This window comes from Daphnia carinata, chromosome 4 (assembly GCF_022539665.2).
Source record: "Daphnia carinata strain CSIRO-1 chromosome 4, CSIRO_AGI_Dcar_HiC_V3, whole genome shotgun sequence".
NCBI classification, from domain to species: domain Eukaryota; kingdom Metazoa; phylum Arthropoda; class Branchiopoda; order Diplostraca; family Daphniidae; genus Daphnia; species Daphnia carinata.
This window is the reverse complement of record NC_081334.1, coordinates 6,513,246-6,540,121: the sequence shown is the minus strand read 5'-3', so window position 1 is coordinate 6,540,121 and position 26,876 is coordinate 6,513,246. Positions and strand designations below refer to the sequence as shown.

General features: G+C 42.4%; 7 protein-coding genes across 9 annotated transcripts in view; 5 read left to right on the top strand and 2 right to left on the bottom strand.

The window, feature by feature from the left end:
- The window catches only part of LOC130687705 (pancreatic triacylglycerol lipase-like), a 31,731-nt gene extending 9,255 nt beyond the window's left edge, over positions 1–22,476 (top strand). The window contains exon 9 of the mRNA XM_057510881.2: positions 22,466–22,476. The gene's annotated coding sequence lies outside the window, so the exon portion shown is untranslated. The remainder of the gene's footprint in view (positions 1–22,465) is intronic.
- On the top strand, positions 622–26,593 carry LOC130687701 (serine/threonine-protein kinase ICK-like). Of its 2 annotated transcripts, none has more exons than XM_057510875.2 (9): positions 622–791; positions 23,616–23,854; positions 24,060–24,114; positions 24,693–24,826; positions 24,894–25,106; positions 25,200–25,371; positions 25,480–25,655; positions 25,721–26,050; positions 26,126–26,593. In XM_057510875.2, exons 2-9 carry the CDS (start codon positions 23,754–23,756, stop codon positions 26,424–26,426), a joined length of 1,482 nt encoding a protein of 493 aa, XP_057366858.1. In that variant the 5' UTR covers positions 622–791; positions 23,616–23,753; the 3' UTR covers positions 26,427–26,593. The 2 variants fall into 2 exon arrangements, with proteins under 2 accessions (XP_057366858.1, XP_057366860.1); XM_057510877.2 differs by lacking the exon at positions 622–791 and adding an exon at positions 23,075–23,103.
- LOC130687703 (uncharacterized) lies at positions 1,212–3,202 on the top strand. Its single transcript, XM_057510879.2, has 6 exons — positions 1,212–1,536; positions 1,602–1,745; positions 1,817–2,092; positions 2,157–2,364; positions 2,427–2,746; positions 2,811–3,202. The coding sequence occupies exons 1-6, from the start codon at positions 1,315–1,317 to the stop codon at positions 3,033–3,035; spliced, it is 1,395 nt and encodes a 464-aa protein (XP_057366862.1). The 5' UTR covers positions 1,212–1,314; the 3' UTR covers positions 3,036–3,202.
- LOC130687704 (DNA/RNA-binding protein KIN17-like) lies at positions 2,985–4,554 on the bottom strand. The gene is made up of 4 exons (XM_057510880.2): positions 4,330–4,554; positions 3,374–4,269; positions 3,206–3,306; positions 2,985–3,135 (listed from the first exon to the last, which is right to left on the bottom strand). The coding sequence occupies exons 1-4, from the start codon at positions 4,464–4,466 to the stop codon at positions 3,067–3,069; spliced, it is 1,203 nt and encodes a 400-aa protein (XP_057366863.1). The 5' UTR covers positions 4,467–4,554; the 3' UTR covers positions 2,985–3,066.
- Positions 4,889–6,533, top strand: LOC130687702 (uncharacterized). Its single transcript, XM_057510878.2, has one exon. The coding sequence runs from the start codon at positions 5,028–5,030 to the stop codon at positions 6,459–6,461; it is 1,434 nt and encodes a 477-aa protein (XP_057366861.1). The 5' UTR covers positions 4,889–5,027; the 3' UTR covers positions 6,462–6,533.
- Positions 7,486–8,377, top strand: LOC130687712 (uncharacterized). Of its 2 annotated transcripts, none has more exons than XM_057510890.2 (5): positions 7,486–7,616; positions 7,695–7,875; positions 7,967–8,004; positions 8,069–8,148; positions 8,242–8,377. In XM_057510890.2, exons 1-5 carry the CDS (start codon positions 7,541–7,543, stop codon positions 8,371–8,373), a joined length of 507 nt encoding a protein of 168 aa, XP_057366873.1. In that variant the 5' UTR covers positions 7,486–7,540; the 3' UTR covers positions 8,374–8,377. The 2 variants fall into 2 exon arrangements, with proteins under 2 accessions (XP_057366873.1, XP_059350883.1); XM_059494900.1 differs by having other exon boundaries at positions 8,054–8,148.
- Positions 10,527–21,722, bottom strand: LOC130687715 (uncharacterized). The gene is made up of 13 exons (XM_057510894.1): positions 21,425–21,722; positions 20,263–20,535; positions 17,105–17,416; positions 16,803–17,024; positions 14,641–15,655; positions 13,546–14,553; positions 13,118–13,431; positions 12,640–12,941; positions 12,207–12,546; positions 11,882–12,110; positions 11,618–11,811; positions 11,368–11,543; positions 10,527–11,299 (listed from the first exon to the last, which is right to left on the bottom strand). The coding sequence occupies exons 2-13, from the start codon at positions 20,429–20,431 to the stop codon at positions 10,907–10,909; spliced, it is 4,674 nt and encodes a 1,557-aa protein (XP_057366877.1). The 5' UTR covers positions 20,432–20,535; positions 21,425–21,722; the 3' UTR covers positions 10,527–10,906.
- Positions 26,594–26,876: the final 283 nt, after the last annotated feature.

The following is a 26,876-nucleotide window of genomic DNA, read 5'->3' as shown; positions in this document are numbered from 1 at the left end:
ATATGCTTTCAGATAACGAAAGCCCATTCTTGCCGGGAGCTTCCACTATGAGGCCGCCAAATTAAGGCGCAACGAGGAGAAGATTCAAACTTGAGAATTCCTTGTACTTCCATATGAAGTGGTTATTTGTGGACGTAGGAAATACGGGAAGCATCAAAGGCAAAATTGAATGCTCCAGCACGTGGGTGTGTTTCACACTTGAAATCTTCCTATTAGAATGGTACGTTTAAAGACAAAAACTTATCAATCTTTCATGATTTCACCTTTTCTCTTCTTCTTTCTCACCTACAAACTTGACTATTTACATGCTAAAAATTTCCAACAATGAGGACAACTGATAAAGAATCTTGCTGTTGATGTATACCATGGCTGTGCACATTTGTTCTCCTTCGCTGATGAGCAAAGGGAGCTTCTGAAAGTTATTCTGTCTAATAGACAGCATATCTATGCCATTGTGAAAATATTTTAAAGCTTCACACACTAGTTATCAGATTTGGCTAGTATTTGTGGGTAGCCACAAGTAATTCTGTTGGAAAATGAAATATGTTAGGTAAATGAACTGTCGAACAAACCTTACATTCATTATTATTTCTTTATGTTTGTAGAGTGAAATGCTTCATGATTTATGGCCCACTTGATGGAGATAACTCTTTTCCTTGACCTGAGGTGTTCCATTTTGGTTGGAAAGTGGATTAACAATGGTCTTTGGTCTTCAATTGATGACGACGTGGAAAGACTACGTGGAATCCGAAATATCCTCTGAACAGCGACCATCCATGGGACGTATCACGGTAGGAAAAATTAAAAATGTTTTATTTTGCATGTATTTAGTATATCATCCAATTTCGTATCATGGATGATCAAGAGTTGAATTGTTACATTCACCCCAATGTATCCTATGTCACTGCCAACGGTTTTGGCGCCAAATAGGCATGTTGAAATTTTCTTTTCGCCGACTGATTTGAAGCAAATAGTTATTCACTGAAGTGAAGGGACTATTTTTCGTTTGCATCCACATATTTGACGCAAGTTGTTTAATTTTGAAACAATTTTACGATCCTAAAAGAGTGTGTCAGTTTTTTTCTGGAAGTAGAAAAGTTTTTCCCGCCTTTGCTGCGTTAACCGATGAAAAACATGGCCGACACGCGGGGCGAACTAAAAGGGGAGTTTAGTTATATAAATAGATTGGTCGGATGCTGTTCGTACGCAGAATATTAGGCTTCAACGTCTTCGTTTTCGTGAAGTTGTGACGGAAGGTTGACTCGGTTTTTGTCTTTCTCGAAGCGTATCTTTTTACATTTAAGTCATTTTACAATGACTGAATTGTGTACTCTTGATCTTTTGTACTTTGATGGTGTAGAGAATGAAGAAGGTCAAATTAGACCAATTTTTATTCCAAATTCTTGCCACGTTTGTAAAGCCATGCGTCACGAGTCAGAGCCAAGCAGCGAAATCAAGTTATTGAGTTGTTCTGGCTGCAGAATGATTGCATACTGTGGCCTGGCTCATCAGAAAGAACATTGGGCTCAACATAAGGTATATCAGTCTTGATATAAAATTTCGTGGTACATTCCCGTATTTTTCCTTTTTTTAATGCTCAGGATTTTTGCAAAGTCGTTCAACAAGTTTTGCGAAAAGAGGGCCGGCCAAGCTTGTTCAGTGACGTGTCAAAGCTTAATCTAAGCCCTGAAAGTTGGAAAGCTTTCCGTTACAATTTAATGGTCCGCGTGGAAAAATCCTTAACCGTAATTCTTTTTATTCGTTTCGTTTCAACACTCGGTCTCTACCGGTTTATTTTTTATTTTGATCGATATAGCGACCCATGCAACCTTATGAGCAGGAAATGTTTCTGTATCCACGCGTATGCGATCAGTGTCGTATGGATGACGGAACTAAACTTAATGAATGCAGTGGTTGCCACTCGTTTTTCTACTGCTGTGATCAGCATCAATCAAAATCCCATGAAGAATGGTGTAAGGACTTGAAACTTCTTTTAGATCTCAATATTGAACAATCAAAAAAAGGACGTATCGATTGTATGCTACCTCACAAGCTGTTGGACAGTTTTGAAGAATTTCCTCCATCGCTTAAAGTCAGTTGCACAAGATCGTTATGGTAACATTCGCCTTAAAAATTTCTCGTAACTGATTCAACAGGAATTTCTAGTCCTGAGAATGGTCGGTGCAATGGGGGCTTTTGCAATGGGAAGAAATTCTCTTACTTTATTGACCGAATTCGCATCTTATCCATTGACCGTTCTCTGGGGCCTCCAGGAAGCGGCCAAATTAACGGATGGCATTCCACTATTGGGCGATCGCAAATCTCTTGTCGTTCACATTGTTGGGGCCGAATTGCCTTTTGAATGTAAGAAATCTTGTTGCACTTATTTGAAACAGAAAAGCGAATCCATTCTTTTGATAACGCAGGTAATAATTTGGCCAAGTGGGATGTTTTCTTCTTGAATACCCTTCCGGCCTTGAAATCACTTTACATAACTTTCACCGGCCCGGAATTGACAGGAGTTCCGTCCGGCACTTGGGACGATGATCTGCGTTGTCCTCATTGCGAACGCAACAACAAACATTTTATCTGTGATTTTCAGCCGAACACGTTTTACCACGATTTCGTAAAAAGCAAGAACTATATTCGTCCAGATGTTGTTGTTGCGTTTAACTGCGGACTTTACCGACAGACTGGCTTTCAAGGATCAGATTCGTGGGCAAAAACTTTACCGTGTCTCTTAAAAGTAACACTTTAACGGTATCAACAGTATGTTTTGGGATTCAACTGATACCTTATATTTTCCGAAGGAGGGTGTGCCTCTTATTTTGACGGCCTATACTGCAGCTGAGGCCCCCTTGGATCTAAAACGCCTCCAAGACGCTAGCCGAGAGCCTTTAGAGATTCTTATGCCTCCGCAAAAGAACCCCTATCGCAGTTCACGGCCCTGCAGAAATTTTGTTAGCGAAGAAGAATCGCCAATCATTTTCAAAAACCAGTACATTACTGTTGTCAGGAAAAAATGCGCGAAATAACAAAAAGCAATTCGTGTATTCTGGTGTCGAGTCACTCGGTGTGGATTTTACAAATGTCTTCATATTGAACGCCTTCCACAACTCGTCCTTTGACGGGCCCCTGTAATCAGTAAGAAAACAAGGAAATGTAATAACTAATAGGTAATAGATGACATTTCAAAAATCAATACCGAATCAATTATTATCGTGACGCAGAAATTTTTTGCATCGAGGCTTTTTAGCACGGCTCGGTAGCCGCGGTAGGCACCGTTAACGACCATGACTGTTCGTCCTAGATAGAAAAATCATGAGAGGAAATATTTTTTTCTTCCATTTTAATTGAGGAAAAATATATATACCTTCAGCTGGAATAACGGTTTCTAAGTGTGACTGGTCAAGTTTCAATGTATGGCCAGTATCGATCATGGTTACCATAGCCCCGTACTTGTCAATAACTTGCTTGATGAATCCCTTCTTCTTGTAGTACTTGTCACCAAGCGATTTGGTAACCACTTTAACAACTATATTTTCTGTCAGCCAATAATCTTTCCTGCCAGATTTTTCCTTGGAGGCTTCTTGTTCCCGCATAATTTCATCTAACGCCGAAAGCTTTCGTTTTTCGGTTGTCTTTTCTTTTTTGATATCCTTACTGTAAGGCATTTTGAAAGTCGAATCATCGGCATCAGAGGATTTGCCGGGTTTTACATCTTTTTTGTCTGCAAAGCTACTTGATGGCACAAGCTGAACTTCTTCCTTTTTGATTTTTGAACCCAATTGAATTTGTATTTTTTCTTCTGGATTCTCCCTTTTGAGTTCAGTGTAGACAGCCTCCTCCTCTTCTCCTTCTTGTTTACCTTTTTGTACTTGTTTCTCAATAAAATGAGTCACTCTTTCTTGATCATCTTTATCCATCTTTGTCTTTTTGGCTAGAGCTTCTTGTCTTGCAATAGTTTCTGGATCTCTGTCAATGTAGGTTATAAACCAACCCTTTTCTGTTTCATCAGCCACAACTTTGCCAGTACGACTCAGGTACTTGCAGAGTCCTGTTAATGAAGTCCATTTTGTTGCATTCATATGTGTGTGGTTTCTGTCACGGATGTATTCTTGATAAACCACATTGGCGTGAACTCTCTTGGTGCCAAATTGTCTCCTTAGCAGATTTAGGAAGTCTTTTTCAAATTCATGGGAAAACTCGTCAAGATACTTGCGGGAATTGTCAGCAAAGAGTAAAAGTTGCCTTTGATGGGATTCAGAACTGTAAAAACAAAAAATAACATGAATTCCCACTCAATTTTGCCGTTCGTTAGAAACAAACCTTGTGTGACACTTGAAACCGTTTTCGTCTCGGCATTGTTTTTGACACATTTGACAATACCAGCGCAATTTTTGCAAACCTTTTGACTTCATTTTGTTTCCAAGCCATTTTGGTGTCCCAACTTCAGCTTTTCCCATTTTTTTCTATTCTTCAAACTTTGAATTGTATTTTTAAAAAACCCTAATCTACGAATTTGCCAAGCGTTTCTACGGTTGTTTTGTCGACAGACGACAGTAGTTGACGCAGTAGTGCCACCTACCGAGAATCATATTCGTAGTACTAAGTACTGTCATCTACCGGTCGTTATCCGTAAAACGTAGTGAAGCCACCTACTGGTAATCGTTTCATAAAACTATCTTTTCAAGAAAACCAATAAAGAAAAATTCGTTCGATTAAAAAGCAATTCTGGCGAAATAAGTTAATTAGGGCGATGTAAAAATGAAAATCAATATTTTTTTGGCGTCATTTTTAGATCTCTGAGTTTTAAATTTAAATGAATTCATTCGGTTGATACGCGTCGAAAAAAAAAACAATTGGCAAGTGTACGACCTTGCAGTTGTTTTTCTCGTCACATGAATCATACTTACTGACCCCTCGTCAACAACATCTCGTAGAAAAGTAGAAAGTGCCAATCTAGCACTACTGTTCTTCATGTCAATTCGTCCTGTTGCGTCTTTGTTCTTTACAACCCTGAATTAATGTTTAATTCAATGGGCCAATCTTCAAACAATATTGTCTCTTTTGATTGCTGGAAAAAGAAAGGAGATGAAATCTTCCATCAAACTGTGCGGAACGATCATCTTGCATCGGTTGTTTACGTGCACAGGATGAGCCAGGCTTTGTCTTACTATTACAAGGCTTCCTCTCTTGCTATCTCTGCGGATGAAAAGGCGACGATTACCAATTGTTTGGGAGTGTTACAGTTCAGATGTGGTAAACGACTTTACAGCAATTACAAGATCAACATCTCCACGTTGCCAAAAAGTGATCATAAAGATGCCCGACTGCTGATTGAGTATTATTTGAAAGAGGCTTTAATCCAGTTTGAACGTGCATGGAAGTTCAGTGATAATGACATGAAATTTCCTGAATGGAGGGACAATCTGCTCAAAACTTGGTCGGAGTGTGTTACACTCCTGCTGGACGTCGTCGTTCAGTATGTTGAAAATACCGAAGAGCTTTTCTCTGACCAAGTTTGCAGATTCGAAGTTTTTCTTCAAACTATCGAAGGTTTTTCCCGGGGATTTTTTTACTTCTGCATTGCTGACATGATTTGTGAAGAAGCTGCCGAATTGCAAGCGGCGGGCGACCATCGCAATTCCGTCAAACTGTTGCGGGACAATCCATCTCGTGTCGAGCACGCTAAAAAAGCGTTTAACGATGCAAAATTTAATTATTTGATTTCTGAAATGGAAGAACTACGATTGACTTCCGAGAAGTTATTGAACGTCGCTGAATCGTTGTTTGCGAAAGAGAAAGGCGATGCTTGCTGGATTTCGATAAAGGTGTCGCTGAACGAGACTCTGAGCGAACGTGTTGCATCTCAAGATTCGGAGGAACTGCCAGATTATGTGTTGACTGCAGTCGATTGGTACAAGACTGCCATTAACCTTGCTCATTCGGGACAATCGCTGGAAGCTGAGGCCAAAGCTCATGTTCAACTAGGTCAAATCTACGAGGGAAGAATAAATGACAAAAGCCTTAAACATTACGAGATGGCAGAGAAACTTGCAATTGAAATTGGAATTGCCATAAACGAAGAATGGTATCGCCCCTGTTTAAAAGGATTGAACAGATTGAAAACCCTGCGACAATGGCAAGAAAACAAGGATCGTGAGAGTCTCCGTGCACCTGTCCGTAAGCAATTAGCTACCCAGCTGGCTGAACTGGAATTGGCCGGAAGAAGACCTATCGAAGAATTCATCACTTTTATTTACCAAAAGTATCCGCCCAAGGGTCATGGTATGGAGAAACCAGCGGGGAACAATTGGAAGATGAATCTAAGAAAAGCTCTGCTTCATTATCATCCCGATAAGCAAAATCTACATCGGTTTGGCCTTCATTGGATGGTTTTGGCTGAAGAAATAACTGTTGTGCTGAATCGTCAGTTTGCGCGTCTTTTTAAAAATTGATAATTTTTTTTTTTTACATATTTCTGCATCGTGTTGTCAAGCTATTACTTTCGAATCAAGAGATTTATGCTTTTTGATTAACCATCTTCTCAAATGTCGACCTTTTCATTTCTTTTTCCTCAAATTTTTCGAGTTAGATTACATCTTGCGAAATGTAGGAAATTATTCAAAGTCAGTTTTTGAGTAAGATCGATAATTAAAAAGAAAAAACAGAACTGATTCATGTGACGTGCGAATTCTTTTGCGTTGACAGCCCGTCCGCCCTATATCCAAATTCGTGGATTGAGAAGCAAAGAGAAACTGAAGTGTGCAGTAGTTTACAATTACAAATGTCTAGCGCCGTTTTGCTATCGCTTCATTTTCGTAACGTCCTAATATTTCCATAAACAAGATCGTCGTGTTCGATACGATGGTTTTGTTCCATTTTGATAAATTCTTTCCTCGTTATGCAGGCGACCTTTATGAATTATTGATGGTAACGTGGCGAACAAGTATTGATTTCCCCAGTTGTTGTTTCATTGGTATGAATTTTTTTATCGTAACTGTCATTGTAGGTAATCGTCCCGATGGTGGTGTCTATTCAGACATTATTACGTGAACGTTTTGACTTTTTGCGTTTCTTTTTTTTTTCGCCGAGCAAGTGTTACATGACTCTTTAAAGCTTCGGCTTTCACCGAAATTGTTGATTAAAAAGCGTCAGTGGATAGTGCGCGTTATGCGATTGGTCCGCCCTTTCTTGATTTGCGTTCCCCTTTTCAAAAGTTGATCACCGCAAATGCCTTAGCTTATATATATATACTTTTTTTAAATGCCGCAATCCAGAAATAGCAAACCCTTATCTATATCCCCATCGTGTCTTTGACTGCTTCGGCATTTCGGCAACATTCTTTCGAGTTTAAAAACCCGTTAACTTAACGGCAGAAAAAGGAATTTAAAAATTGATATAGCTTACGTTTAATTAAAACAAAACAAAGGCATGTTGTAGTGTACTCTTTGTGATCATGCGTGATCATGCGCACCGGTGTTTTACGAAAGACGATGCATTTTCCCAGTTCTTGTTCGGATGGAATGGTGACACAATGCGAAACAAAGAGCTCTGGTTCCAAATTCGTCTTTTAAGCAACAAACTGCGAGAAGATCACTCGATCAGCGATGGTGAGTTAAGAGACTCGAAATAGTCATTTTTAATCTGTTCAAATCCACTCAAACTTTGCAATTTGATTATGGGCTCAGGAGGCGTGGTGTGCGTATCGATCCCAGCTCAGACGAGCACGCTCCAGCTAAAATATCAAGTCTACCGACAGCTCAATTTGGTCCACATTGTCGACGACGAAAAGGTTGTCTTTAAACTTCGCGATCCTAGCGGTGCTTTGATTCCCCTTTCTAATCAGTTGGAATCTAACGACAGTGCTCGGTATTTTGATTATAATCATGCATTCCTTTGACGTTTGCTTATTTTTTATTCCAATCATTTTTCCCTTTTTGTTTTTTGGAACGATGTAAAGTCCTTTCATTCTTGAAGTCGTAGACATCCACCAGCACAGTAAGCGGTTGAAAGTACGGCTTTGTTTTTTGTTTCATTTTACGTAAAGTTTCTTTTGATTCAGTTGAAGCCACCGATTGGCAAACCCCTGACATTAACCGCACGGAGAATTTGACAAGCCAAATCGGCTCTCTGAACGATCGCGTATGAAAAATTAAATTTATATCAAAATTCAGTAAATGACGTGGGTGTTCATGTTTTTTATATCGTGGTACCTGCTGATTGATAAATTGACAGGTTGAAGATTTGGAACATAGGATGGACGATTTATCGGAAGATTACGCGGATAAACTTGCGGAAGAATTACAATTTCTATCGAATCAGACGGCAGATCTTAAAAAATTGATGGTTGATGTTAAAAACGAATAAATATTTTGGTTTTATCATAATCCGATTTTTTGTGGGACATGAGATTGGTATTTTAAAAAATGTAGCATGCAGACCAAAAAAAAGTGCCGCTTTCTAGGATTCGTAAGTGCTTCGTTGATTGTTGGACGATATATTTTGACAGCGCAAAAACACCTTTACGAGAAGCTTGGTGGTTGTTGCTGTTATTACCGCAGGCTCCCACCTGCCATTGGCCGTCATCGTTCAATTTCTCTCCGATTTTTTCCCCCCTCCGAAAAGTCATAACTCAATGACCATCACCGCTACCGTGGCATTTCGTGCGCTTTCTCCGACAAACATTTCATGCCATTGGAGATGGTACGTGCTGAGTGTTGGAGGGGCACAACAGAAAACTAATTTTCCCATCTGCATGCAAAAGAAAATCTAGCAAGTTTACAATTGACTTTGTCGCGTCCCAGTTAGCGCCCATCACATCAGTTGTTTTTTTTTCTTGGCGTACGACCATTAACCGAGCTCTGCCGAGCACCGCGGTAATTACTAACATGTTGTTCATTACTAAAGCTTTCAGTCAATTTTTATGCCTGCGGTGGGTAGTTAAATCACGGAACTTTTTATTTTCCTGACATGTGCAATTTTTGTGCTTTTAACTTTCTCTACGCCGTTAGAACTAAATCAACTTGAAACGTTTTGCGTAGTCCTCGTTTTTATAGGCGTAGCGAATTGTTAATTGCTACGAAAGGTCAGCTGGAACTTCAATTTGCTTTTTTAATTGTTTTCGTTGTTTCTCCATTTGAATGAAACGCGCGTTTTTTTTTCGAATAAGAGTCATTTGAAAACGAATAACCACTTGTCACGTTCACCAATGAAACGGGTCTTGACGTAGAAAACGTTGCCCTAATATCTGTCTGTCCATTCAGTTTTATTCGATGATTGTAGAGTGCCGATAAAGTTGTTTACGCATGTGAACAACTTTATGGTGTCCCGAAAGTGACAGCCGCATTTTACAATCGCGTATCCACTACATTTACGATTGCGGTAGTCTTACCGATTTACATTTCCTGGCCAAACGAATTGTGCTTCCCGTTCAAAATGTAATTACAATGTTCATCGAAATGATTGATCGATCGATGGATAACCCTCTGAGCGGAAAGCTGTTTTTGTTTTGCATTTTCTGCCGTCTTGTAAAATGCCTGCAGATAATTGTCCGTATAGAGTTTCCAATTCCATGAATGATTCTTTTGAGACATTGCTAGACTTGCAAATAGGCCACTTGATCTCTTGATTTTTTTTCTTTTTCAAGAGACCTACATCCCAATTGAATAGTTAGACAACCGTATCGGTACGTTGCTGGTATGAAAGACCGACAATCGAGGCCAGTCAACCAAGATCAACTCTTGGAAGGTGATTGTATCAATCAAAAGGGGAAAAAAAAGAAAGTGTATACGGGTGCATTGATTGTGTTGTTCTCTTTCGGTACAGGGTATCGTTTGTGTTATTTGCATTGATAATTAGTCGAGCGTTCAACTCATGTCATGCGGAAATGGCGACAACAAGACTCTGGTTCACGAAGAATTTATTCATTTAAGGAATTCTTTTGTTTTCACGAACCACTTTCTCTCGTTTGAAGAACACTGGGAACGTGTTCAACAATTTTTTTTACTACAATCCCTGCCTGTTTAGTTAAATAATTTCCCACAGCATATTATATAGTGACGTTTGTGGAACAACGAGCGCGTTAACTCACGGTTTCCTACCATACCTTGTTGTTTTGTTTTTTTTAACTTTCTTCTCGATTTGTTGTGGGTGTTATCGAACCCACTTCCGGGCAACCCGGAACTGTTATTTTGGCTGTCTATACCGACGCCGTTTTTTTCCCCTGTTGCACAACCTTGGCTCGGTTCTTTCAACAAAATTTAGACTCATCCTTGAAATACCGTAATTCGGACTTCAACAGCCTGTTGTGATGGTCTATTTGGTTTTATGTTTTTTTTTTTTACTAAGCAGGTATTCAGTTTCATAAAGAATAGGTTTCTTTTAACGATTACGGTATCTTCTCGTTATGAATGACATAAGGATAAGTACCGTATTCGTACCGTGACGGGATGGCTCGAGCGAACTGACCGTTTCCGTTTGGACTGGCTAACGTTCCACAAAAGGCTATCATTTTTAAAACATTTGGATGTAAAAGACGGTGTATTTGCGAGCTCTTGTTAATTTCATATTTTTTTGTCATATGTTGTTATATGTACATACATTGAGCCGGACTTTTAATTATATCAAAACACGGTAAAAAGATTTTCGTATAAGGCCATCATGTTGTTGTGGGGAATGGGAAAGGGGGACATTTAAACACTTGCAAAATAAAAAAAAAATCACACTCACGAATATTATCATTAACGATGAGGAAATACTTCGTATAATCTTTTTGAAAATTATTGGGAGGGGAGGGGTGATTGAATGACATGGTCTAAAGAGACATATTTGCGCTTAAATTCATGTTGTTTTGTCCTGTTTTTGTTTTTTTCAACTTATCCGTTTGTCCAATGATGAAAATTTAATCTGCGTATCCAGAATAGCGGCGTTGGGAAGGCATAAAATAGAAATCGGGCTGGTGGAATGAAGTGCTGGAATGGGTCCTTGGCCGCCCGTTTGGCTGGTGGTCCGGTCCGAGAGTGCCATTACTCATTGCTTGCATGTTGGCTTTGTGCGGTAACGAGTAAGTTGTGTTTCGATCAGTTGTCATCTTGGACTGCAAGCTGCCATTGGACGGTGGCCTTTGCATAGCCCTCGGAGCAAGGCCGTTGGTGGTGCTGGCCGTCATCACCGTGTGTCCATTAGAGCCATTTGCTGCCAAGACAGCGGCCGCTCTCAGCGCCTCGTCCGTCTCGAAAGGCTCGTAAGCGTAGTTGGTTGAAGAGTAATCGCGCCAATTCACAGCCGCTTGATCCTATTAGCAACGGCATTCAGTTCGAGTCCACCAAAAAAAAATTAGGCAATTTGTAAATAGCGCGCTACCTTGTTGACTGACGACGGTGACTTGCGAGACACTTTGTAGATGGTGCACGAAGCTTGGATGATGGCGATAATGACCAAGACGATGATGCAGCCGATAACGCTGTACAAACTAATGGTGGTCAGGCTTGAATTCCATCCGCGGCCGGACACTTCGAGCGGATCCAATGAGTCAGCATCTGCGTTATTTGGCCAAATATTATGTTAGGTTCCATGTTATTTTCTTAAGAAACCAAAGGAGGTTGTTGCGTACCTAGAACCGTTTCGAATTTGAGGTAAGACGGGTCTACCCGGATGGTTCCCACTTGGCCGCCAGCGATGGCACCTCGTAATGCGGTTCGAACAACATTTTCTGTTTCAATTTTCAGATCTGACGATTGTTCGAATTCTTCTGTTGATTTCTTGTCCAGCACAACAATCATGTTGGCTATTAAACCTCCTTCCTCCCTAAAACGAACAAGAAATTAGTTTCGCAAATGAATTTCGTTTTTGAGAAGCGAATTAGCCGCGGTTATACTCTAAGAATTCCGTGACGGCTGCTTCTTTGAATCCGGGCACTTTTCCAGCTTGCAGTGCGTTTTCCACTTGACGCCCGAACCTGTCAGCCAATTCGTTGAATTCGGGGCTGCCAATTTGCGGCACTTCGAAATCGTTAGCTAACCCGACCATTTTCAAGCCGATGTTATAGGCGATCGTGGGCGGTGGAGGCGTCGTTGTGTAGGCAATTCCGTTAAACTTTCCAGTTCCTGTTTTTTTTTATGATTTTGTTCAAAATGGTGTGTTAAAAAGAGAGGCGCTTAGTGTAAGCCGTCGTACGTGACGAGTTTTGTCACGCGACTCACCTAATCCGCATGAGCGGATGCAGACACGATCGGATGAAATAAAAGGTGTTTGCAAATGTTTGCCGATCTTCTTGTTGACTGCGTTGCGAGTTCCGCCGTTGACCGGAAACTTGAAATAAAGGCAGGTGTCGTCCGTAAACTGGACATCCTGTTCCTTATCTTTGGTGACGCGTTGCCGCTGGAATGTTAACGTCGTTTTGCCGTCTATAATTTGACCCGTAGCGTTAATCAAATCCTGGCTGTCGTCCAATTTGGGAGCCATATAGCCAACGGCCCACATGTCACCGACAAAGGCGCGGCCGTTGGGGTCGACCCAGCCCAGTACGACGTCCGTTTGAGGCTGAAATAATTCGAGACGTGAAAGTTTGGCCGTTTCGATGGGGGCGTGGGTGCCAATAAAAGAAAACAAAATTTCGCAAAACGAAAACAATACCATGGAGGTGGTTTCAGAGAAACCGATGGCCACCCATCGGTTTGTGTGATTAGCCGTGATGGTGAAACGGATCTGGTCGTTCCCTTCCAGATATTCCCATTTGGCGTAGTAGGTGCAGTCCATCTCGAACGGGTCGCACGACACGGGATACTTCCACTCGCCTCCGCAAAGGGCCTTGCTCTTGTGAACATGCCGACCACCGCTCCCATGCTGATGGTGATCGCCAGCGCTTGATGGTCCAGCTTGATGATCACCTCCAGCGTGGCTTTCGTTCTTAACGACGTCAACCTTGGCAGGTGGTTCTATAGAAAAAAAAACCGAAAATTTTAGATTGTTATTTTTTGATTCGTTTTTTACACAATGAAATCGTTTTCACGAAAGTTGCATTCCTAAGTGAAAGCGTTCTGTTTTTTTTTGTTCACAGCGTGAGATTGTTGTTGTTATTGTGTGAAACATGTGGTCAATTATGTTTTTGTACCGATAAAAGTGATGACGGTAACGCCACGCTGGTCGCCTTTGCCGTGGTATTTCAATTCATCAGCTTTGTAGAAATCGGCTATCGAGGCCGACTCCTTCTCCAGGCCGGAAGGCGGACTGTGGACATATTTGCCGTGCTCCTGACCTCTGGCCCAAATGACTTGCATAGGATCCGCCCCGATGATGTGATCCGCTTCGTCGCTGCTGTTCAATTTGCGACGGAAGAGGATGACCGTCTGGCCGTCGCGCTCAAAGCCCAAAGCCGCTGTCAAATCTTGACGGCCTCCGTAGAAACTATCCAGCTGCGGAGTCGATCTAAAAATTAGATTTTGGAACGTAAATTGGGGAATGAGACTTTCTCTCTGAACGAAGCGGATCGACTTTCAACGTTTAAAAAAAAAAAAAAAAGGAAATTGCAGTTGCTCTTACCTGTCACGCGTGTAATAATCCCCGATGCGCGAGTAATTGCCGCGGGCCATTCCGATGATGATATCCGTGCAATCCATCGGGTGGAAATCGGCTTTAGGAGCGTACTTGTGAGCGGGTTTGTAATCCGCCGGCTCCTTCTCGTGCGAACTGTGATCGTGGACGTGGTTGTGATGACCGTGATGTCCGCCGTGTCCCTTGTCGCCACTTGCAGTCGTTTCGGATTTAGGTTCCGGTTCTGGAACGGGTTCTGCCACTGATTCCGATTGTACGGCGGGAGATTTTGGAGAAGGTTCAGGAGCGGGTTCGGGGACAGGTTCGGGTTCAGCTGCCGGTTCAGGAGCGGGCTCGGGTTCAGCTGCAGGTTCAGGAGCGGGCTCGGGTTCGGGTTCTGGCTCGGGAGCGGGTTCGGGAGCTGGCTCTGGTTGAGGCTCAGGTTCAGGTGCTGCATCATCTACCTCTGGTTCCGGCTGAGGTTCAGGATCGGAAGTTTTCGCTTTCGTTTCCGTTACGACGTCAGACGGTTCCGGGGCGGGTTCCACGGATGTAATGGGTTGCAGTTCCGCTTGACTTGGTACTTTCTTTGTTGTCGGTTTATTTGTTGTCGGCGGTGGTTTCGCCTCGGTGGTTTCCTCTCTCAGATTTAATTTCGGTGTCACACTGGCTGTCGTTGGAAACACGGTGACCGGGATGCGCCCAGACGGAACCGTGAAAAGCAATGGAATTTCTTCGGCGAAGTGATCCATTCGGTCGTTGCTGTTGTCCACCGCCGCAATGGCAGGCTCAATAACAGGTCCTTTAACTGGAGCAATGGACCCGATGACAGGTGTAGGAGATGGCACGTTATTCTTCGGGGACATTGGAATCCATCCATCAGATCCGCTAACCGGACTGAAAGCGGGTTTAGGTTTCGGCAATCTTGGGGTGGCCGGCAAAACAGTCAAAGAACTCGTAGGGCTATTAAACGTGTTCAAGCGTGGACCAGGGAAGGCAACCGGGCTGATTGGCATTCTAATAATCGAAAGCCATTCACAAGCGGTTTTAATTAAATCTTCCCCTTTTTTTTTTTCTTAATTATAATTCATTAGAAAAACTTACTGTCTTTCGCGTCGGCTTGAATCGGCCAATGATGAAATGATTTCTTGTTCTACCACGTTTCTTGTTGATCTTTTCCCACCAACTCCTGTGCTGATTCCGGCTTCCGGAAGATCAGAGAGCTGGATACGGGTCACCGATCCTTTAGCCTGGACAGGTTCCAATTCGACAGGCTTCTCCGTTGTTTGCGTATTGCGGCTATTGAGTTTGTTTTTAGCGATCAGCCGATCCAGCGGCGATAGTTTCTTTGTTGTTGTTGGGACGCCCGTCGTCGTCGAAACCGACGCCACGTCGCGGACAGTGTCGATGTCAGCGCTAGGCTCCGTAGTTGAAGTCGTCGTAGATGCTGCTGTCGTCGTTGTCGTCGGGCTTGTTTTAGGGGCAAGTGGAGAACGGCCAAGCACCGGCAACTTTGGACGGGGCTTTCGGGTTGTTGGAACAGTTTGGCGTATTTCAGTCGGACTTTCTGTTAAATCTTCGCGATTGCTGTTGACGGATGTCAAATGTTTTGCTGTCGGTAGTTCAGTGTTATGGTGATGATCGGCGTGATCACCGTGATCGTGATGGGCACTTTGATTGGTAGCGGGGATGATGGCGGGCTCAGGCGATGGCTCGGGTATCGGTTCTGGGACAGGTTCGGCAACCGGTTCCGCTTCTGGCTCCGGTTCGGCAACAGGTTCGGGTTCAGCTTCTGGCTCCGGCTCAGGTTCTGGTACCGCTGATTCGGATGTGGGAACTGCGTTAATCGGCAAGGATAACGAAGCCGGATGATGTTGATGGCGATCCGTTGCATTAGATGCGGCCATGTCCTCGAGGAATGGGAAGCCTTTGCAGGCGGCTGTGAGGGCTAGAGGTCTCCATCCGACTGCAGCGTACCCGGTGCCGCCTTTGACCACCATGACGGCCTCCAGCTCTTGCGAGTTGCGCAACACGCGCCAGTAGAACTCGAAGGCGTCGCTCATCACCTCCTTGCGGTAATCGGCGAAATTGATGATGCTCGGATCTTTCACCGGTGATTCTGTTACGGCAAACCGTTTTTTTTATTTCACCGTATCGATAAAGTGATAGAGAACCGTTATTAGTACGTAGAGTCATGAAATTTAAATTATTAGGTAATAATCATTTGCATTGTACGAATGTTTAAACGTAATCGAATGAAAGGTGCATTGTAATACGAAATGTTGAATCATTTTTCAATGTTGTCAACAACGTAGTGTGCGATAGCAATCACGGTGAAAGAGACCTTGCCCCAAACGAGTTTTTTTTTTTTTTCTTTCTTTTTTTTTTTTGGCCTTGTAAAATTGGATAGGAAACTTGAATTTGCTGCTCGAGCTGCATTCCTCAAATACGTTTCGAAAAAAGGGGGGTTCTATTTATTTCTTGTTTTTTTTTTTTTTTTTCGAAATAACACTATTAGATTTCAGAGAAATATGCAAACTAAAAGCTTTCTATACACACACACCCTTTCTATTAGTAGCTTGAATGAAAATTCCAAACTGTCTGACCCCGAGTCTTTGCGGAAAAATCAAATCCTGGTCGCAATTTTGGGATGGGTTATATTGCGTGATGTAGCATTTCCTGGAAAAAAAAAGTGTGATGTGTAGCCAACGCTATGTACGGAAAACATAGCGGTGGTTGACCATCTGATACGTGTATACTTATCGCGATAGAGAGAAACAGAAGCAAGAAAAAAAAATAAACAAATAAACAAAATAAAATGAAGTGCGCACAGAAGACGAGGGGACCATTAAAAGCGATGTAGGTTACGGACTGTTTAAACGCTATACAGTAAATAGAAGAAGGGAAGGGCGTGTATTATTGCGAGCTTGAGCGAAGCCTCTCTTCGGGCAATAGTCACCGCGCACTATCCCGGCCGAACGCGAGAAGAGAAACCGTTGCATCGTTTCGAAAAAAAGCCATTGCAACGGTAAAAAACCGGTGTGTGTGTGTGTGTGTGTGTGTGTGTATGTAAAAATGGCTTCACGTGCGACCTTTAGCTATTTTTTTTGTTCTCTCTTTTTCCTATATATCTCTTTTTTTTTCTTTATTTGGATGTGATCCAAATATGTTCGGGTGTTGTTCCTTGCCTGCGGCCCTTCTCCGGGTCGATTGTTGAACGAACAGCGTGAGAGAGTAAAAGAAAAAGGGTAAATAAAAATTCTTACGTTTATTGCACTGGGGTCCGAACCATCCCATCTCGCAAAAGCATTGCCTCTTTGGGTGCGTGGTAGCCTCCAGATTGACGCATTTGCCGTGCCGGCCACAGTCCTTATCCTCGCTGCACTCGTCTCGATATTGGCAACGGTGTCCGGAATAGAGCGGATTGCAGCGGCATCGGCCCGCAATATCCTTGCCGTGACCCGAGCACGTCTCTCGATACTCGGGGCCTTTTGTTTTTCAAATATTCAAACACCAGTTTAGTAGAGCCAAAAATGAAAGAGATAAGAGTGATGGAAATAGGACTTACGAGGAATAATGTCGACGTCGGCGCAGCTCCAAAACATGTAGCTCTTTCCCCATTCGGAAGCTTGCCGGATGAGTCGGATGGTACAATCACGACACTCGAAATCTTTGGGCAGGTGAACCAGATACGACAAGGCTGTCGGGTCGCCTTCGACGAAGACGGAACTCTTGTTCTGTTGACCGCCATTCGTCAAATCTAAAATGGGCTTCTCGCTGGCGTCCAGCACTTGAATCCTGTAGCCACCGCGGTGAGGATAGCCCAGGTGCCAGGTGACATTGAACGCCGACCCGCTTAGAATCGATGTCTTGAGGCTTCCTTTTGTTTGTTTTCCGTGATCAATTGAAAATTGCACAGAACAAAAAAGAGAAATTTCTCTTATTAGTTTTTTTTTATTCATGGAAATTTTCTTTAGAAAAAAAAAAAACTAAATGGCTAATCTTTTGATTGGCTACGGAGATTTGGAGCGAAGCATTTCTAGTGTTATAGAAGGTGCAACCGAAAAAGGGAAAATTGAAAGAAAAAAAAACCCAGTAAGGCAAGCCCGAAAGGCCAACCAGGTGTACGTGCACTGTTCGCATTTCGAACAAAAAGGAAAATTTCATCAGCATATATATATTCTATACGAAAAGAGCGTAACGTCACGTCGAAAAATGCCCTGAATGCCACTTTCACCACGGGGCTGCTATCCGAAAAAAGCATATAAAAATCTGTAATGCCAATGGTATGGAAAAGACACTGGCGCTACGTGCGTCCGACTTCTCTTTTTAACATTCAGGGCTTGGTCGTTGCATTCAAATTGTCGCCAACGACAAAAACAAAACAAGTTGTTTTTATTATTTTTATCGCAAAAATCGATTTGTTATTGCCGGTCGGCAGTGAATGGCCGTACGCATTTCTATCGTTTTGATTGGCAGTGAAAGTTTTTGCTTCGTTTATTTCTCTTTTCATTTTCATTGTGTTGTTGTTGTTGTTTTCAAAGCTTGAAAAATCGTGACTGACATCGATCTTATTATTTCGTTTTTCTTTTTTAAACGATTGCAATCAGCACATAAGAAAACCGTTCAAATCACCATGACCTCCTAGCGACATTTGAACTATTGCCAACAATTGCGTCTTTTCATTGAGGAAGGACAATTTCTGCTATAGAGGGCGTTCGTTTAACTGCTTTTGTTGTTGTTGTTCTTATCCTCTTTTTCATCTACCCAATTTTTTTTTTTATTTTCAAAAAGAAGAGATCTTCACCTTCTGGAAGACTTGCGCAACTAACACAGTACGACTCCTCCTTTTATTGCTGCACACCTACGTGTCAGAATGTGTGGCAAGATGCCAGAGGTCGTTCAACCCGGCAGGCTAGTTTTGCCGGGATCTTCTCTGTTTAACTTGCGCACCTCTAACTGGGAGAAGGTCATCACTTTTTTTTCCCTCTTCCTCTTTTAACAACTCTGAATCAAATCCTTTTTTATAAAATAAAAAATTGAAAAGAAAGCCCGCGCCCTTTTTCCCGATGGCTGTCGGGCTTCGTATAGCCGTTAGCTATAATCCTGAGGAAATGTGAGATAACAGACGAGCTGCTGCTGTTTGAGCCCCGAAGAGATGTTGCGTTTGCCATTCCTCGTTCGGCGAGGATAGACACTATCATTTTTGGGTACACGTTAGTCAACGGAATTCTTAACACGGTAAGAGACAAGACTATACTCGTGCAGGTAGCACGTAGTTGGGCCGCATTGCAGAACGGTTAAAGAAAAAACATTGAGCCGTCATTGGCCGTTAGAAAGGTGAAATTGAGGAAGATGTTTTTCTCCAAGGACTTATGGTGTACGATACACGTTTTTTTTTTTTTAATAAGTTGTCTACAAAATAATTCCAGCTTAACAACTGGAAATATTTTCGATACAATGGCGATCATTAAGAAGAGCTCGTTTTCTTATACTTTTTTCCGTCTTTTTGAAGGTTTTTTTTTTATGAGGTAGAGGAGGCGGTTGATTCGAACTTGCGGCTGAATGAATAATTGAGTCAATATTGTAACAAAACAAATATGGAGAAGGAAGAAAAGAAAAAAATGGCATTTGTGTTGTGAACTCGGCCTTATTTCAACAGGGCGGGACTGTGTAACGACGTCGTTGCTTATGCACGAAAAACAATTAACTTCGGTCTTCAGACAGGAATTTTGTCGACCGTGAAAGCAGACAAAATGCAAGTTTTACAAGTAAATCGAATGCAGTGTATCAGATAGATAAACATGCCTGTCTTGTTGGCTAATGCTGACGTCAAGACGTAGGGGAAAAAATAAAAGAAGAAAGAAATGGCACATTTTCAAAGTACCGTAAACCTTTGCGCTGGTGGATTCCCGACAGTCATGTTATACCAAAAGTTCGATGGCGGTCACGCAACTCGTAAACAAAACACACACGCGGAATAAATTTAAAGAAGATTTCTTGAAATCCCGTATCGTCATCAAACTGGAATATTTTTTTTTTTTCTTCCGAGAAAAAAAAAATGCATTTCCTCATTATTCAAGATGTCCTCTTAAGGTTTAGGTTAAAATGCATCCCTCCTCCATCCAAAATAAAAAACAAGTTGCTTATAACCAGTCGTCCCGACGCCAAGACGAAGATTATTATTTTTTTTCTTTTATTAATTCTAGCGGTTGTATATTTCTTCTTCTTCTCGTTAATATTTCCGCATACGTAATTGAACGGAGTTTTTACACGTATTTTAACGACATTAACTGAGCCTGGATCACGGAAATGACGTCACCGGAAGGTGAGATCGTTAAAAGTAAACGTACCCTATAAGAACCTACGCAGTGCATAAAAAAGAAGATGACGATGAATTTTTTTAGATATAAAGGGATGATGGAGGAGGAAAAAAAAGGCACGGCCTTTTTTTTTTCTTAATAACTGTAAATACGCTCGAGTGAGCAAACTTATCGATAACAAGAAGACGAAGAGAAATTGGAATGTTGAAGTGCAAATGGGACCGCAGTAAATGATGCGTTCAGCCTAGTTATAGGGTTAATTCAAAATGGTCTTCAATCGTGTTGATGACATCCCAAATAACAATAGCTGTTTGCTTTCTCTCATATTTTATAGAGTGATCAGTGGCGAGTTGTTGTTTTTTTTTTCGTATTAAAAAATAAAATTGTTTGTGAAATGAATTACCTTTGGGAACGCCGCACGGCGGTGGTGTACGTCCAGAGTCGAGAAAATCCCAGGCCGGTTGCCTGGCCGGCGGGAACGTCAGGGCTACATGAGCTCGGCTGATTCCAATGCACATGGCCAGCAACAGAAGCGGCCAAACGGCCGCGCATGAATGCCGTTTTGCATCCATGTCACTCAGCGGAAATTTTTAGTTGGCTTGCTGTGTTTTTTTGTTTGTTTGTTTTTTCCCGCAGTAAGTTTTTAAAGTTCTAGTGCACTCTCCTCTAAGACAATCTGCAAAACGAAAGAGAAAATAATTATGAAATAATGACACAATTATAGAAAATGATGGATGTGGTCCACCTATCATTACACTTTTACAGATTGGCAACTGGCCTTAATTGAACATCAACTAAATAACGAGAGCACTGCCAACGAAATATTTAAAAGGTGGACCTTTCTCTTTTTTTTTCTCGTTCAAGACACTAACAGCACGCAAAACACGGATTTCACACAAGCTTTATGTTTTCGCTCTCTCCGTCATCTCCTATTTATTATTCGAATAATCTCTTTGTTTTTTCTTCGTGTGCCATTGCTGCTGGCCGAAAACATTGAACCAACAAAGAAGGGAACTTTTTGTTTTCCATCCCAAATCATGAAGGTAGCAAACTGTACGAGTATAGTAGATAGAGAGAGAGCTTGGTCATCGTTTCTCTTCTATGCGGTAAATTTTCTTTTTTTTGTTTTCACCTGAACCAATTCTGTCAGACGTTCGGTGAGAGACATGAAATGGCTTCGGTTCCAGTCGATTTATACACAATAATCAGACTCGTTATTATATAACTCGGTCGTCACGATAGTCATATAGTGCATAATAAAACGCAAAATTGAAAAAAAAAAAAAAAAGCCACAAAGATTGAGGGGATTAAAATATTGAAACTAGGGAGAGGGGGGGGGGGGGGTCCAAAAAAAAAAAAGGGAAAAAATTGTAGGAAATGACCCTTCGTCTTCTTCCTACATTCCCCGCACAAAAAAAACCCCCTCCCACCTTCATGGCACCTTCCCTCCGGCTGGGCATGGCTGGCACACGAAGCCTTCACCCTTCTCTCTCTCACCGTCTCTTGTGTTGTATGTCTAGCGTTGTCTACAATTTGATGGCAATCAAACATTTTGGACAATTCACCTGCTTGAAAGCATAGTACTTCCTAGCGACTCCGGAATTACTTCTTGTTGATTTTGTTGGCTGCGTTTTTTTTCCTCGTTGTCTTTTCTAAAAATAGACGGTGATGGCACCACGCGAAACACACAAGGTCACTGAGGCACTTTGAGTAGCAAAAAAAAAATGTGTGATAGCAGTCGAATCGAAATTGCTCTTGTGAGGACGTCAGATTTGCACACACTGTTTGCCGAAAGGTGGAAATCGATTGTGAAAAATCGATCGTTCACTTTGCGTTCTGTTCTATTGCTCGGTCGGTGTCGCACTGAGAAGCCGTTTCGCCAGATAGGGGCTCTTTCAATATTTTCTTCTTCCTCACGCCCCCTTTTTTTTTCCCTCTCTCTCTTTCTCTCTCTCAATCCCTTCTCTTCTTTTTCTTCTTTTGTAGCCTCCAGGTCTTTCTAATAATCGTGGGAGGGACAAGCCAGGTGTTTCGCGCTCTCCCCTTACCTGAACAGGTAAGTAAACAGCAAAAGAAATGGTATTACTATCAACGCCATCTAGCGTCGTGAATGTTCAATATATCTTGTCGATCCCGGGCGCCGGTGGCACCCATACGTCCGTCTAAAAATGCAATCCATTATGTACATGCGGACAAAAAGGACTCGAATTTTTCTTTTTCCTTCCTCTCTACGTTAGAGGGGAGGAAAAAATGTTGCGTGGATTTAGTCTATAATAGATTGACCAAGGGCGGATGGGATGGGGTACCGGGGGTTTGGCACAGTCACGACATGTGTCACGAAAAATGAAGAAAGAAAGAAAATAAAAAGCAGACGCACGCGTCCTTCGAGCTGCCCTTTTGCCTACTTGAGAATTCAAAGCGCGGAACATCCGGAAAATGGGCAGAGGAAGGCACCGTGAGCTATACGCAGCGGTCATTATCCTCGAGAAGATAATTGGGCTTGGCCGAATGTTACACCCAACGGTTTGAGAAAAAAAAATATATAAAAGCGCGTTCACACATATGGGACGCATTATTTGCTATGATGACGGTAATGTGTTTTGAATTTACACCGCAATAACACTCACTTTTCAAACTCGATCGGATTTCGTTCGTGTCTTCGTAAGTAACTCATGGACGTCCGGAACAACTACATACCCCATTAAACCGCATTTTGGGAGGAGAAAAAAAAATCGCCCGATTCTACGCAGCCGCGTGAGATAACGCGAAGAAAGAAAATAAAAGAAATGGGCGGAAAAAAAAGAAGATGGATGCGTCGGACGCGAGCTTTTTAAATTTATGTATCTCCTAGTGTGAAGGGTTTGTTTCGCCTGACGCATAATTCTCACCATTACCTGGATGTAATAATATGATTGTTTCCCATTTCGTCAAGAAAGAACTTGAGCGTCTGGAAATGTTACAATCACGAATCTCAGAGAACCGAAAAAACAAAAAAAAATTTATTTCAGTTAACCAGTTTCAACCGACAATGGGAATCGCTATCGAAGACGTACTAGTATCCAGTTCAAGGTTGGATATAAGATAAGCTACTGTATCAGAATAATGGATGAAGCTCTGGAAGTCTCATCACGGAAGCTCAAACAGGAACATCATCCATAATAAATCGAGGTCGCCAGCCCACCGACCTTGGTCATCCGAACACTAACAAATTTTAAATTCGTAAACTTCCAGTAAAACTAGACAGGTACCAAGTGCTTGTCTAAATTAGCATTTTACAATTGAAAATTTGAATTCTTTCTTGCGCATAACCGTCCGGCTTTTTCCATTAATCTTTTATGGAGGGGGGGGGGGGGTAACCCCCTTCACCCGGATCGTGAATCGTAACGTCCAGCACGTGACATTACCTCCCCCCCTGTCCCCTTTGACTCTCTTGTCTTTTGTTTCGCTATGTGCGTGTGTCATGTCGGTCTATGTGAGTGTGTGTGTGGTTTTGTCCGTCCACTCTTGCGCTTTCTACGGGCCGCGTTGATGATGTGAGGGTTGACGGGCAAAAGACCCACAGCCGGGTCGGACTTGCGCTGGATGAGTCGTGCGTGACTACGCTCTTAGCCGACCCGAACTCCCCCCTGCTCAGTTCTCGTTTGTAAGCCAGAGCCTCTATACGATCGGTTGTGATGCGACATTGTTGACACGGCATAGACGTTCCATGTGTGTGTGCGACCCAGTTTCCATCGATGTTTGTTCTTTGTTTTACAGTTTTCATCGAGCAGCCGTGGATAATCAATTAGTGTGTCAAAGATGAGTCCCATGATGCTGTTCGGCTGTTGACATCTTATCAAGAAAGAAAAAAAAAACCGCTTGTGAAACAGTAAGATAGAGAAGAAGGTCCTTAGCATGAACAGATATCGCGTTCTAGGAAGGATTGGCGACGGAGCTTACGGTTCAGTTGTCCTGGCCATCAAACTGGATTCAGGCGAGAAAGTGGCCATTAAGAAGTGAGTATGCACAGCAATCAGATTACAGTATTGTGTTTTTAGCATTATGCTTTGCATTTATCAGAATAGGTGTAACAGATGCGTAATGGCTATTCTAAAAGCCACCTGTCGTCTTTGAACACAGTTCAAGCATATTTTTTTTTGCTTTATTATGATGTAGTCCCATCATTTTTCCTGATGATTATTGTTGTTATTTCATTCGCAGAATGAAGCGAAAGTGCCATTCGTGGGAGGAGGCGATGAACCTTCGTGAAGTCAAGGTAAATGTAACGCTATTATTTTAGCCAGCTTATCTAGAAATGAGGATCAGAAAAATAACATGTTTGAAACCAAATAACATTCTTCCATCGAAGGTGGACACGACACAGTGGGATAGGATTAAGGTTCTGCTAATTTCACGTTACGCAGGGGTTGTTGATTTAGCCCATTAATGTCAATTCATTCCGAATTTTTATGCTGGCGTCGCGTTGACAGCGAATGTCTATGAGGGTTTTGTTTGGTCTAACGTTACCATGGAGATTTCCCGTCCCTCGTAGTACTATTGTGACTCTGCCCAGCTCTGCCGCCTCCCTGTCGATAATGCTGAACCAAAATAAAATACAGGAAACAACCGAGAGGCAGGTGGTCCCCAAAAGCTCGACCCTGTTCCCCCATCACAAACAAAATCCGCCATCAGTATTTACATAAGAATGAACTCATACATATCAAAGAATTACATCTTGCATTCGGTTTTATTCTCTTTTGCAACTAACTACTGCACTATTTAATTGTAACACAACATTTTGTTTGATGTTCAATGCGTTTGAATAATGAATTATTTTTTTATTATTTGATTTAGAGTCTGAAAAAGTTGAGTCACCAGAATGTGGTAAAACTCAAAGAAGTGATCCGGGAGAACGAGACCCTTTTTTTCGTGTTTGAACACATGAAGGAAAACCTTTACCAGCTTGTCAAGGAACGCTATGAACGAGGGTAAACACGCATAATTCAATGTATAAACAAAAGGAAATTTGAACACGTTTTTTCTTTCATGAAACAGAGAAAAATCATTGCCGGAACCTGCACTGAAGGAGATCGTGATCCAAATTCTACAGGGCCTGGCCTACATGCACAAGCACGGCTTCTTCCATCGGGACCTCAAGCCGGAGAATGTGCTCTGCAACGGGACCGAGATGGTCAAGCTGGGCGATTTCGGTCTCGCTAGGGAGATCCGGTCGCGACCGCCTTTTACCGACTACGTCTCCACCAGATGGTACCGTTATTAGTCAATCAACTAACCATCCAGTTGAAAATATCCAGCAATCGTATCGAAGGGTACAACACATCACTAACCAATGTGTTACAGGTACCGAGCGCCAGAAGTCTTGCTCCACTCGACCAACTATAACAGCGCCATCGACATGTGGGCCGTCGGCTGCATGATTCCAGAACTGTACACCTTCCGGCCGCTTTTCCCGGGCTCCAGCGAGATTGACCAGCTTTTCAAAATCTGCGCCTTGCTCGGAACACCTACAGAGGTGAAAATACATTATTGTTTTGCAGACGGTTGAACGACCGTGCCACGGCATCGTGAATTTAATGGTTGCATGGATATTAAACTGCATTGCATTCGATTCGCCATCCAGAGTCAATGGCCCGATGGCTACCAACTGGCGTCCAAGATGCACTTCAAATTCCCGCAGTTCAACAACTCGTCGCTCGGCCAGCTGCTGATGCACGCAAGTCCAGAGGCCGTCAAACTCGTCAATTTACTGCTCCAGTGGAATCCTGCAAGAAGGCCGTCGGCTCAACAGGCTCTCAAGTAGGCAATCATATGGGTCACAAGTGCAGTACAAATTCGTGCTAATGATAAAATGATTTCATTAGCCATTCGTTTTTCACACGGACAAGTCACAATTCATCGGCCATGTCGTCAGGCAACAAAACCTGGTTGGGCAATTCAGGCCGGGTCTTGTCAACGTCGACGACAACATCGGTCAAGTTTTTGGGGCCAAATCGTTCAAGCCTCCAGCCTCTACAGCAGCAACATTCGGCTATCCATTTGAAATTGACATCTGACGCCAGACTGTCTGCGAGACAAGTGGTTCAATCAGAACCTGCCCGTCCCAAACCCCAATGGTCGGACAGCGAAGATGGAATCAACAAGAAGAAAGAGATCAATGCAGACGATGATGACGGTTTCGAAGATATTTTTCAGTAAATTACATTTGATCTTTAATTTTCATAGTTGATATAAAAACAATTCAAATCGTTGTTTCTCTGAATATGTAGGGGATTATCTTTAGCCAGTGACGTGAATTCTTTCGTCCAGCACGCGCCACAGCAAGCGGCCAGGGTATACAATAGCCACAGTTCAAACCCGATGAAATTGAAATATGACAACGGGCCGATGTTGGCCGTCAGTTATACGAGCCCTGCCACAGTTACGAGCGCCCCGGCTGTTGTATCAGCCACATCAAGGATGTCCGTCCCATCATCGGGAGCTGTAACGGAGAGAATCCCGAGGCTCGTCAGCGGGCGAACAGACTGGGCTGCCAAATACCTGAAGACCAGCACCAAGTATTCGAAATGAGTATTGGCTGCATTCGGTCCCCTCACGCTGTTCCTCAAAACTATTCAAAGTATTCAAAAGATTCCAAAACATTATATATTATTATAACTCTTGTCAGAGTCTGTATGATATTTCTATTGAACGATGGGGTCGTTGTGACATCATCATAAATGATTCATTTAATTGTGCACAGGGTTTAATTTTATTTAGCAAGACGCTCAACATGAGACTCTTCTCACACATGGTAACTGACACCGGATAAGCCCAGTACGAAAAACAAGACAAATATATGACGAGGTAAATTTCTTTTACCAAATTCTCTAGGTTTCATATGACACCAAAATCGCGCATAATCATGCAGTGTTCGTGTTGCTAGACGTTATTCGTGTGAGTTTGAGGAACTGCCGGTTTCATTTATCTGGGCACGTACACACCTTTATTTTTACTTGCTTCCGTTTATAGTTATTATTA

Coding starts and splice junctions, on each gene's coding strand:
- LOC130687703 (XM_057510879.2), top strand. CDS start 1,315: ATGACTGAATTGTGTACTCTTGATCTTTTGTACTTTGATGGTGTAGAG. Junction 1,537..1,601: donor AACATTGGGCTCAACATAAG/GTATATCAGTCT, acceptor TTTAATGCTCAG/GATTTTTGCAAAGTCGTTCA. Junction 2,747..2,810: donor CTTTACCGTGTCTCTTAAAA/GTAACACTTTAA, acceptor TATTTTCCGAAG/GAGGGTGTGCCTCTTATTTT.
- LOC130687704 (XM_057510880.2), bottom strand. CDS start 4,466: ATGGGAAAAGCTGAAGTTGGGACACCAAAATGGCTTGGAAACAAAATG. Junction 3,307..3,373: donor AACCGTTATTCCAGCTGAAG/GTATATATATTT, acceptor TTTTCTATCTAG/GACGAACAGTCATGGTCGTT. Junction 3,136..3,205: donor TCACGATAATAATTGATTCG/GTATTGATTTTT, acceptor TACTGATTACAG/GGGCCCGTCAAAGGACGAGT.
- LOC130687702 (XM_057510878.2), top strand. CDS start 5,028: ATGTTTAATTCAATGGGCCAATCTTCAAACAATATTGTCTCTTTTGAT.
- LOC130687712 (XM_059494900.1), top strand. CDS start 7,541: ATGCGAAACAAAGAGCTCTGGTTCCAAATTCGTCTTTTAAGCAACAAA. Junction 7,617..7,694: donor AGATCACTCGATCAGCGATG/GTGAGTTAAGAG, acceptor TTATGGGCTCAG/GAGGCGTGGTGTGCGTATCG. Junction 8,149..8,241: donor TCGGCTCTCTGAACGATCGC/GTATGAAAAATT, acceptor ATAAATTGACAG/GTTGAAGATTTGGAACATAG.
- LOC130687715 (XM_057510894.1), bottom strand. CDS start 20,431: ATGGATGCAAAACGGCATTCATGCGCGGCCGTTTGGCCGCTTCTGTTG. Junction 17,025..17,104: donor CGACGTCGACATTATTCCTC/GTAAGTCCTATT, acceptor GAAAAACAAAAG/GCCCCGAGTATCGAGAGACG. Junction 15,656..16,802: donor CGGACCCCAGTGCAATAAAC/GTAAGAATTTTT, acceptor TTGCCGTAACAG/AATCACCGGTGAAAGATCCG.
- LOC130687701 (XM_057510875.2), top strand. CDS start 23,754: ATGAACAGATATCGCGTTCTAGGAAGGATTGGCGACGGAGCTTACGGT. Junction 24,115..24,692: donor TGAACCTTCGTGAAGTCAAG/GTAAATGTAACG, acceptor TATTTGATTTAG/AGTCTGAAAAAGTTGAGTCA. Junction 25,656..25,720: donor TCGGCTCAACAGGCTCTCAA/GTAGGCAATCAT, acceptor TGATTTCATTAG/CCATTCGTTTTTCACACGGA.